This window comes from Glycine max, chromosome 8 (assembly GCF_000004515.6).
Source record: "Glycine max cultivar Williams 82 chromosome 8, Glycine_max_v4.0, whole genome shotgun sequence".
Taxonomy (NCBI): Eukaryota; Viridiplantae; Streptophyta; class Magnoliopsida; order Fabales; family Fabaceae; genus Glycine; species Glycine max.
This window is the reverse complement of record NC_038244.2, coordinates 45,449,880-45,461,589: the sequence shown is the minus strand read 5'-3', so window position 1 is coordinate 45,461,589 and position 11,710 is coordinate 45,449,880. Positions and strand designations below refer to the sequence as shown.

Sequence of the window (11,710 nt, the reverse complement as noted above, 5' to 3'; positions counted from 1 at the left end):
AGTAATTATAAGAATAAAAGAACATTTAAAAAGATAGTTATATATAGGAATAAAATAGGATAAGAAATGTGTACATCAAAACTTGCAAGTTTCTTTATACGTAGATATAGATAACATTATAAACACGTTTGGATATCTATTTACTGTGTATATGCTCGTCCTCACCCATTCGAAACAGTTGCATACTTTTTTTTTTCCTTGACAATTATTATAGTATAGCACTATAGCCAATGCCCATGCTTGAGTGTGCATTTGATTTTTGAGCTCCTTATTGTGGCACGTCGTTCACACCAACACCTCATGCATAAATCTTAATTTAAGAGTTTGCGATGAGGTTGTTGTAACTCAACATTTTATTTACACTTTCCTTTTTTTAATAAAAAAATACTCTATTTTTAAGCATATTTTTATTAAAATTCTTGGATAAAGTTAATTAAAATAATTTGAATTAACTTCTATTGTATATCATACATAAAACTAAAATTTGATAAAAATAAATAAATGAAATAAGTTAAAATACAATTTATCTTTGTCTACATAAAATAAAAACATCTATAGTAGTGATATACTTTAATAAATGAACATATTTTAATAAATTGTCGAATAAACAAACATTATTAATTATTACAGTATATCACATAAACCAATTTTGAGAATTTTGTATTTATATAAATATTGAATGCAATTTTGTACATAAAATGAAAACATAATGATATAATTCATTCTCTTTTCAGTTTAGAAAACACTAGCATGATTATGGCTTTTATTTTATATTAACAAAAATACTAAAAATTCAAATGAATAAATATTTAAGTATACCTAGCAAAACTCAGGCTTCAATATATATAAGTTAATAAAATGTACTTTAAGTAATCAAAGCTATTTGAAAACTGAGAAAAATGTTAATAGGTAAAGATCAGAAATTGAGACTTCAAAACTTCAAAATATAAACCTCTCACATCATAAGAATCTGAAGTAATCATTAGGTAGGGAAAAAAATATAACTATTCAAATTCTTAGTCCAGTGATTCATAAAACCATCTTGTCTAGCAAAAGGCCAAGTAAGTTATTGCTTCCTTCCTCTTCCTTTCTTGGTTGGCTGAGCATCCATTTGCTCTTTTCCCGTGACTTCTGATAGATCAACTGCAGAATTACAAGTAGTCGAGATTATGAAAATAAATTTCATCACCAAATAGGAAAAAACCAAAACACAATCAATTAAACCATAGACCAATATTGTAGAGTGCATAACAACCTTAAAAACATTTCTCAAAAGAATATGTGCCTTTGACAGTTTAGCTAACATGAATGTTAGGGAAAATTCTTTTAGCCAAAGCATCACTAAGTAACAGCTTTTAGGGTAAAGGCATACCATCAGGACCACGAGCCATCAAAGCAAAGAACATATTATTCAGTTTCTCCATCTTCTTAGCCTCTTGTGCTTGGTCTGTCTTATACTTTAGACACTGTTCAGAAGTACAACAATTCACTATTAGAAAATGAGATTACGAGACTAATAATGTATAAGAGGTAACTTAGTGGTCATTTAGGCCATTGATCATCCTTAAACTAAATTTTCATTCCAAATTACGTGGAAAAACAATCAGAGGCATTGTTCATGATATAGATGCTCACTGAAAAGAACAAGAAAACTAATTTATTCTTTATTTTATAACTCTAACAAGAAGCAAAGCAGTATAGGTCTTAACAGAATGAGGTGTTTATAGCCCTATAGGAAGGGTAGTCCATAGATTCTTATCCAAACAAAACAAGTAGTAAAGTGGGATATAGGGATAGTAATATCTTAAAGTAACAATGGATACAATATATAACTTGCAAACTTAAAAATCCCTATATTACGAACCTCAATTTCAAATCACATCAACAAAATAAATTGTAGCAAGGTTGTCAAAATTGAGTCTAAACGTTGGAAGGAGAGCGGATGTATGATCAATTGATCATAACATAAATCATAAGTTACAACTTAAATGCAAAGTGCGGGTGTAGGATCATGACATCATAACATGAATCACAAGTTCCATTTAAAATGCAAAACACACAGATAAGAAAAACATCTCTCACACATAAGAAAAATAATCTCTAAAACACAACAAGCATTTAATCAAATTTAAATTGAAGATTCACATGGTCTTATAAAACTCATAAGTAATATAAATTTTGAAAACACATAAAACTAAAGCATACAAATAACAGATTTGCTGCAGAGCCTATAGTCACAATAGTTTGATTTTCAATATCTAAATAGATGGAATAACTGTTCCTGTGTAGTAAAAACACAGAACTGGAGAAGAAAAGAGAAGCATCAGAGGTTAGGAGAGCAAAGCATGCACAGCAGGGAAGAGAGTGTCCAGTAGGTTAGGGAAGTGAGGGGCAACTAGAGACAGAGAGAGTTGATCAAGTGTTAGGAAAGGGTCATGCAGCAATTGGGGCATGAAACATGGAAAAGTAGGGCCTTTTTTTTCCAAAACAGGTGATGCGACCTGACCCAGTTTAATTTACGCCAGTGGTGTGCCTTTGAAGCACTGCTCTGACAATGCTGCATCTTGGGGAGACAATCCAAAGTAATCCACCCATGGAAGCTATTCAGCACGGAACACAACTCATGAAGGCAAAAAAAATATATTGGACCATATAATCCATCAAGTTGTGGCAAATATTTGGCAACCATGAACTGTAGATTACAGAAATATCCTCATAGTGTCCACCATGAATCAATAACATTGTATAGGGAATTCAAATTTTGAAATAGTCACACTATGTTTGGAGACAGAAACCACAATATTCCTCTGGAGAACAGCATTTGTATTGAAGAATCAAATTATGATGTCACGTCAATCCATATTTTCACTCTCAAACAAGCACAAGCAGTTCCAAAACAAATCTATAAAACCATAAATATAATTTTTAAACTTTTTTGTTTTAGAAAAATGAACCAATACCTGTCGGTTATCAGTGACCTTGAGTACCAACTTGCCATCACAGTGCCTGTACTTCATGACATACCTTGTCTGCTCCAAATACAATTGAACAAAATTCATTTTTCAGAAGAAGAGGTTGTTAATAGAACAGGGCCAAGATGGATAACTTGGACAATCATGAAACTGAATTATAAAAAATCAATTTGGTATTGCATAAAAATGAACATGAAAAGATAGCAAAAGAAAAAAACATGAAGTATGGAATTACAGAATCAGGATCTGCACGGAACAGCTCAATGGATTGCTCCACAAACTTGTCCCACTCAGTTATATAAACCATTGCACCAGACAGAGACTTTGGGAAAGGAGGCAGGGAAGCACAATTGAGGGACTTCAGCAACTTTCTGCCTGTTGGCAAGCTCTGACCAACCAAGTTCACAGTTCACCTGCGTGTCAATAGTAAGTAAACAAAATTATAAACACCAGTGTCTCTAAATGCATAATGTGGAATTAGAACCCACTGCCTCTTACTTTAATACCAAGCACAAGACCGCTAGGACACTAATTAGCAAAAAAAAACAAAACAATATGGATAATAATAGGATACATATGATGAAAAATATAACAAGCAGTTGATTTCATTATATTGACAAAACTGACGAAGCAACAAATTCATATGCATAGTCTCGCATCTGATATTTTACACGAATATTATCAACCAAATGAACCAATTTATGTTTTTCTGCAAAATACAGACACATAATAAATCGTAAACAAAAAAATGTCAGAAAAAATTGCCGATAATAAGCAAATTATATTTGTAGTGAATGGATATCTCATTCTTGCCAATCGAAAATTTGCAAAGGTCAATATGTTAACCTCAAATTTAAATCTTTCTCAAGATCTATCATGCAAAGAAAAAATGCAAGTTCACCTTCACAAGAGCAGTAATTAAAGCAGCACCGAGTCCCTCACACACACAGTATGTTATGAAGTCTTTCAGTACAGGACAATCAAAACCCACATGGAAGACTGCTTCTAGCAACAACCCCATTCATTCAACAACGACATAGCAATACCCATTTAAAAATCAATCGAAGTCAAATGATCCATGACAGGAAAAAACACGTTTTCTGTTTCAGTTAATGTTGATCCAGGGCAGAACAAGGAGAATCGATTCAGTGCATACCTATATCTCCAAGAGAAACAAAAGAGCGCGCTAAGTAAAAACCCTTCCGTAGGAGCAATTTGCGTGTTCTTCAATTCAATCCAAAGGGTCTTTTTTCAAACAGTGTAAACTTGGCTTAGATCTGTTAAAATGGAAAACTAGTTTCTTTCTGTTGATATTTTAGAGGCTTAATTATATTCCTTAATTATATTTATAAGTTAAATTGAATCCTTTGATTATTAAAATTTTTAATTGACTCATCTAATTATTTAAAAACATACATCTAATTATGCGTGTGTAAAATAGTAAAATATTTTAAAAAAATATATAATTTCATTTAACTTGTAATTTTTCAATTTTTTTAATACACCTATTCATGTATTTTAAAATTATTTGATAGAATAAAAGTCTAAATCTTTAAAGTTATCTTTGTAAACTAAGCAGTATATTTTCATAAGTTCTGTTTAATAATATTAAATTTAACATATTAAATAATTATTAAATTATTAATTTAAGGTAAATCATTTTTAAACTAATATTACATTATCTCTTATTTTAGTAAGATATAAAAGATAATAATTATAAAAAAAAATCATTATTTTAAAAATTAATAATTTTCCAATAATGTTGTATATCATTGAATTAGATCGAGAAATCAAAGTTTTGATTTAATGCTCTAAAATATTTAAGTAAAGTTTACAAAGTTAAATTCGATCAACAACTGTTTTAAAGCTAAAGTTTTAATCCAACTACTCTACCAACTCCAAGTGAAGTTTTTTTAACAAATCCTAACTTGCTGGTATTAGTAGCTGTTAACCTCTGTTATAAGAACATAATAGAAAACTTAAACAACATAAATTTATTCAAGAGGTCTTTAGTCCAAAAGCACACTATAATTTTTATGAGTTATCAAATGGGTCTATAGTTCAACAAATGTTGTGAAAGTAAAAGGACCTTGTTAAAAACATTCGAAGTGTAGAGACATTAGAAAATTCAACAAAACTATTTAATTTTTTTTTAAGAACTAAAATAATTTAACCTCAAGGTATAAATAACTCTTCAAATGGTTAAGATACACTTTGTAGAGGATAATGAAAAGTGGATAGTAATTAATGAAAATCAATGGTAGCAAAGTTCAAACAACCGTTTACTAATTTATGAAATTGCAAAAACTAACTTCCTCAGCTTTTTTTCATCATACTAGGCCGTATAAATCTTTAGTTGGTGTAGAGATATACTATGCACTTCAATGATGCTCTTTTGGAATGTCAAGTTCTTTAAATATTGGACTGTCAACTCCAACCCCCATGGCGTTTAGACCATTGTCAACATATATAACAGCACCTGTGATAGCTGATGCCAAGGGTGATGACAAGAAAGCAGCAGTGTTGCCAACCTCCTCTGTTGTAACAACTCCAAAGTGTAAGTAGTTGCAAACAAAAAGGTGGAGAAAGGTCATTTCAGAAAGGAAGAATCTCAAGAAAAACATTTACCAGCATGTAGTTCTTTCTGCAGTGGTGCATTGGTAAACGAATAGTCAATCATCATGTCAATGAAGCCAATTGCTTTTGCTGCACGGCTTCCCAATGGACCTAGCCATTGAAAAGAATTCAAGTCAACGTGTTTATCAATTTGTACTGAATTCACTGACATGCAAAAATCTACCTTGAAGGAAAGAGTTAACTTGCATTTAGAACACTAGTAGTGACATAGTGAAAAAGGGTAAAAGGAGATCAAAACGGACATTAGAGAAAATTATTAAAAGAAATCTCATGGTGAATAATATTTCAATGAATTTGGTTTTTAACCAAGCCTGATCTATGTAGCCAACATCACCTTGTGGGATCAGACTCATGTTGTATCAGCCCATAATTGGGTCTACTTTTAGTAAATTGTGTGAATTATGTACTTGAATATAATGTAGTAAAGCAGTCTCCCTTACGGTCATTCTATTTTGGAGGGAATTACATATCAACAATGTTGATAATATGACAAAAGCAGGGCTTAAAAAAGATTTTACGACACTTTCTTCTTTTCCATGCAATTGGCATCACTTGCGCCAGATCACCGATTTATATGCTGTTACATGGAGAAAAGGAAAGCAGACAAAATCATTAGCTAATGAAGTCATAAGAAGCCATCAATACCTGCAGATATAGTATTGACTCTGATTCTTTTCTTTCTACCAGCTTCAAAAGCAAGCACCTGAAAAGGCAGAAAACTTGGGATATAATTTCAAATATTCAAAGGGGAAGGGGAGAAAGGAAAATGAAGGTGACAAAAATAAACATATCTATTCGTGTAATATAGTAGTTTGAAAAAAAGAGAAAGAAAACTCACTCTTGTATCACTTTCTAAAGCAGCTTTTGCAGAACTCATACCACCACCATATCTGCATATAAGGCATTTCAAAACCTTGTCAATAAAAGAATGTAATAAAAATAAACATGTATATGAGATTTTAAAGCATATCCAACACACCCAGGAATGATCCTTTCTGAAGCAATGTATGTAAGAGAAATTGCAGATCCATCTACAACCAAAAGAGAAAGGTGAGAACAATACACTGAAGGATGAAGCAATAAAATGCCAACCCTCTTAGGTAATGAACATGCCTGGGTTCATGATTGGAAGAAAGTGTTTGAGTAAAGAAATATAAGAGTAACTTGATGCAGACAGGGCAGCAAGATATCCTTTCCGAGATGTCTCGGACAATAGTTTGCTGACCTAAAACAAAGTTGAACGTTAGTTAAAGCTAAAAGACATGAGGCAACAAGAAACTTCATTATTGTAATACCTCTGGTCCATTAGCAAGCGAGTGCACAAGTATGTCGATAGTGCCAAAATCCTTCTTGACAGATTCAGCAACTTCCTATAAGGTAAAACAAATCACAGTAGACTGAGTACAGCTAGTCTTTAAAACACAAACTGAGACACAGATCACAAAGTAAATGCAACTAAACAATGCATCCTGTGTTTCAAACATGAATTGTCTAGAATTCATCTCCATTATGAAAAATTAATAAATAAAATATAAAACAAAATCAATTAATTAACTAATCATATGAAATAATCATCAGGCTTGGTCAGAAAATAGTCATCAATTAATTAACTAATCATTTGAAATAATCATATGATTTATATATTCAATAAGATACATGAATAATTACATCGTGAAAGGAATTTATGATTAAATTATTCATGCATCTTATTGAATAAATTAGAAAAGCTTCAAGTCAACAGCCCAGATAAACTTTAGCATAGACATTGACCAGGCCATACACGAGTAGATTGTATCTCTTTGTTGGTTTACAAGCTTCTGGTGTACATGATTTTCAGATATATGAATAGATTGTAAGACCTTGGACTATTTTCTCTGTCTCCAGTCTTCACCAAAGAAGACGTTCTAAAATTTTCTTGAATAAAAAAGCTTAATTATGATTTCTGTCTCAAAATATATGTCCCAAATGTGAAGCGGTTTAGATATATGTCTTTCAACATTGAATTGGCCCCAATGATGTCCATTACCAGCCAAAGGATTGTTCTTTAGAATCATCTGATGTAAAGCTAATATGCATTCCAAACTGTATTAAAAAATGAAATATTCTTCGAATTGAACATTAATTACATGTTATAAGTCCTGCTTATATGGATTTTTGAAATATGCATTTATAATAATGGTTTCTGGTAACTAGCGATGTACATTTGTAATAACTTAAATCAACTTAGTTTAATAGCTTATTTAGCTAACAATCATTAACTCAAGAAAATATGAGAAAAGAAGCTGATATCCAGTAAGCTGCTCTCCTACCTAAGTCCATCTTAACACAAGAAAAAATTCATTTCAATATTTATGGCGCCAAACAAGCTGAGCTATTAGCTGAAATCAAATTCATACATACAAGTAGACTACACTGACGATATATTCAATGTTTAAGATAAATTTATTAAAAGCTCTTTAGGGACGAAATTGCCACTTGTTTCACAACAAAGGGATTGAAAGGGTATTGTAACAGTTGAGAAATACAGATGACAGAATAATTAATCTATACCTGTACAGTCCAATTTGTGGCTCCAGCATAGCGCTTGTTAGCTTTCACCTATACAATTTTCCACCAAAAAAATAAAAGATGATAAGTTTTGTAAATGTACTTTGTATATTTTGATAATTATTATGTACTTCTCTCTTACATCTTCCGGGACATCTTCAGGACTGTCATATACTGCATCCAAAGGATACACTTTAGCAATCTCCATCAATGAACCATCTTGTAATCTGAAAAATGATGAGTTCCTTGTTAGCAAAATAAAAGAGTTTCACATTTACTAACAAATAAAATCAATAGCACCAAAAGTTATACTTGCGTGACTCGTCAAATTTTCCACGTCGTAGACTGGACTCAAATATATTTAAAGCCTGCATGAAAATGTTCGAAGTTAGAACCTGACCACTTGTATATTACACAGAGATAACATGATTTCAGGGTAAAAGTAAACAATGTGCAAACACACTACACCAGAATCAGTGATATTTACTTACAGGTACCCATGTGCCGACAAGAATTTCAGCTCCTGCTGCTGCAAGAGATTTTGCTATTGCCCAGCCATATCCATTGTCATCAGCCACACCAGCAATGAAAGCCCTTTTACCTGCACATCACATAACATTCAGTGGAATGCCACAACGAATCAAAGATATAAAAAAGGTAGTAAGAAAAAAGTTACACTTGGCAATAACAAATTTATGAGAAAAAGGTAAATACTTAAGACATTATCATTGAGTTGTTATATTATCATACAGATGCTGCAGATGCAAAGGACTCCTTTCAACAGTTTATGGATACAGTCTAACAAGCAAAGCTTCTTATACTTTATCTAGTCTAGTAAACCAACTTTCAGCAAAGTTGATTTTGGAATGGGTAAACTCTTGAATAGGGAAAAGAGGCTATGTTATCACAACACAACACTTTTGACATTACTTCAGAAAACCATGGGAAGGTTCATTAAGGGCATATATTCTTCAAATCGTAAAGTAAAAAAAAGAAGATAGATTACAATAAAGATTAAATAAAAACACAGTATATGATGTTTGGACATCCTACAAACAAATATGTAAGTAAAAGCAGAATAGAAGTGAAACCTTTCAAATCAATTGGCAATCCTGCAACTTCCTTGTTTGAACTAGACTCGGACATTGCCTTTGTTATGATTTTGTCATATTTTACAGCACCTGATGTCATTGTCAACCCCTGCTGGAAAGGTTGTGCTGACGCAACATGACAAACACTTGCCAGTTTATAACATGAACCAACCTTAGATCTGGCTCCAAGAAGTGCAGGACCTACATTTGCAATCCTTTGTGATGAAGGAATCTTGGGTCTTGACATAGCAGTTGGCAAGTTGGAAACTGTTGTTGCCATCTTGTCCAAATGAAAAATGATGCAGAGAACCTAGATCTACACACAAAACTAACATTAGGAACAGCATATACTAGTATATTGAGAAATGATTAGTGTCTTTTCCATTTGTCTAAACCTTGTACTTAACAAACTTATGTTAACAAATAAACTCCGGATTCCAAATACAACTTGATAAAACAATTCAGAAAAGAGTACAGGTAGATAAAAAAATTCAGAAGTTAATACAGTACAAATGGTCATCAATTGAAATTTTACCTGCCTATCTCATACAATATTTGATTACAGACTTTGGTCCAACTTTTCACTAAGCATATCATAATAAAATTATCACAAAATAAATCTAGGAAGTTATCACTTAGCTTAATAATGCATTTAACTTTGTCTTTAATTGATTCACCAGTTAATGAGGAAAATTCTTGTTGTATCTTAATCATGCCTTTCTTGGAACCACTAACCATATCAGAAGTAATTTGTTTCGATGATTTGCTGTAATCATTAGCTTTCTTAGTTACTATAATTAAGATTAAGGTATAATTAAGATACAATCTAAATTTTCCTCATTAAATGTTTAAAACTGTGAATTATACATATATTTGGTTACTTAGAATATTTTATATAAGAAAACAAGTAAAAAAATTCCTAACCAATTAAAAGCATCAAACACAAGAAAGCCAATGGTTCTACCAATGGTCAAGCATGGTCAAGTGATTAAAACAAATCCAATTTCCTCGTTGATCAATTGGTTCAAAAAGAGACCAAGACCAGGAAAGAAATAAATAAAGGTAAGCTTTATATTGAATCTATATAACTCATCAAAAAATATATTGAATCTATAACCCCTCAACATTAAACCCCTTTACAACATTACTCTCAGACTCCAAAACCGTTTTTTTTCATCAATAACAAGAAAACATGAAAACACCACCTCAGTCCAATTACTAGATCCGTCCCACAAATCTCCACCATTGACCCACCCACATGTTTAAAATTTCCATTTGTCACTGTCTATTATGACAAAAGCCGTTACTTGATCGAATACCAAATGCAGAAAACCAATGGCAAGTCCATAACAAAGTGCCAAAAGCATGCATACACACACCCCATGATCAAATACAAAAACACAGTAACATTCTTCATACAAATTGAATGATTGATCAAAGCCTTGCTTCTCAAAAAATTGATCAAATACAAACACAGTAACATTACTTGACCAAATTGAATGATTGCATTGCATCTACCTCGCCTTGTAGAGACCAAACAAACAAGAACAAGAAGGTGGCCAGAGAAAGTGGGGGTGTTACCTGGAGAGAGAAACGAGAGAGAGTTGTAAGTGCAAATGCAAGAGGCAAGACTGGGCCTTGTGTGTTAGCTTGTGGGTAGATAATGGGGGCAGTGGAAGTGGAAGCCTAGGAACAACTGGGTCGATGAAAACAATGTTGTTGTGGTTTTATGTGAAGTAGGTTAGAGTAGTTGAGTTGAGCACTTTGGAACTCTCGAAATCGAATGCAATGCAACATTGCAACAACAGGCTCCTATGGGTTTAATTACGGAAATGGGTATTTTTAAAAATAAATTACCATAATAAATATTTTTTTTAAATTATGAAAATGAATAAATCATACTTTCATATATGATAATAAAGAATTCATATATCAAAGATTTTATTTTTTATTTGATTAATTTTTTTATAAGAATTAAAATTATATTTTAACATACAATTTCAATTTTTTTATTACTGAAAGTTAAAATCATATATAAAATACCATTTCAACACGTTTTTTTGTTAGTTGTTTAAAAAAAAAAACATGCTGTTCATATATGATTTCAACTTTTAGTGTAAAAAAATTTTGTAATGCAAAATCATATTTTGAAGCACGTTTTCTTTAAAGTAAAATTATATTTCGATTTATTTTTTTTTTGTATTTTTTTAAATTTATCCTATGGTAATTTTTTAAAAAAAATTACACTATAATGGTGCAAGAGCGTGCTCCTATAAAACCATTTTACTGTTGATTCTTTAATTAATAAAACCTTAATAAGCACTACATTAAGTAATTCTTTTAATGGAAAATGAATTGCTGAAAGGATTTAATTAATACACACCAAATGTAAATATTTTTTTACACCGTCAATCAATCATAAAATACCACATCATTAAAAATATTGAGTCTTATCCTAATTAT

General features: G+C 31.5%; 2 protein-coding genes across 3 annotated transcripts; both read right to left on the bottom strand.

Annotated features, from left to right (window-relative positions):
* Window positions 1-938: 938 nt before the first annotated feature.
* On the bottom strand, window positions 939-4,286 carry LOC100811012 (signal recognition particle 9 kDa protein). 2 transcript variants are annotated; one of them, XM_003532207.4, is made up of 5 exons: window positions 4,129-4,286; window positions 3,208-3,385; window positions 2,961-3,029; window positions 1,373-1,466; window positions 939-1,143 (listed from the first exon to the last, which is right to left on the bottom strand). In XM_003532207.4, exons 2-5 carry the CDS (start codon window positions 3,277-3,279, stop codon window positions 1,067-1,069), a joined length of 312 nt encoding a protein of 103 aa, XP_003532255.1. In that variant the 5' UTR covers window positions 3,280-3,385; window positions 4,129-4,286; the 3' UTR covers window positions 939-1,066. The 2 variants fall into 2 exon arrangements, with proteins under 2 accessions (XP_003532255.1, XP_006586213.1); XM_006586150.3 differs by having other exon boundaries at window positions 3,874-4,268.
* An 813-nt stretch (window positions 4,287-5,099) lies between these two features.
* On the bottom strand, window positions 5,100-11,037 carry LOC100810475 (enoyl-[acyl-carrier-protein] reductase [NADH] 2, chloroplastic). The gene is made up of 13 exons (XM_003532206.5): window positions 10,829-11,037; window positions 9,248-9,563; window positions 8,648-8,757; window positions 8,469-8,524; window positions 8,299-8,383; window positions 8,160-8,207; window positions 6,905-6,979; window positions 6,723-6,834; window positions 6,589-6,640; window positions 6,448-6,499; window positions 6,255-6,312; window positions 5,601-5,699; window positions 5,100-5,508 (listed from the first exon to the last, which is right to left on the bottom strand). Exons 2-13 carry the CDS (start codon window positions 9,525-9,527, stop codon window positions 5,354-5,356), a joined length of 1,182 nt encoding a protein of 393 aa, XP_003532254.1. The 5' UTR covers window positions 9,528-9,563; window positions 10,829-11,037; the 3' UTR covers window positions 5,100-5,353.
* Window positions 11,038-11,710: the final 673 nt, after the last annotated feature.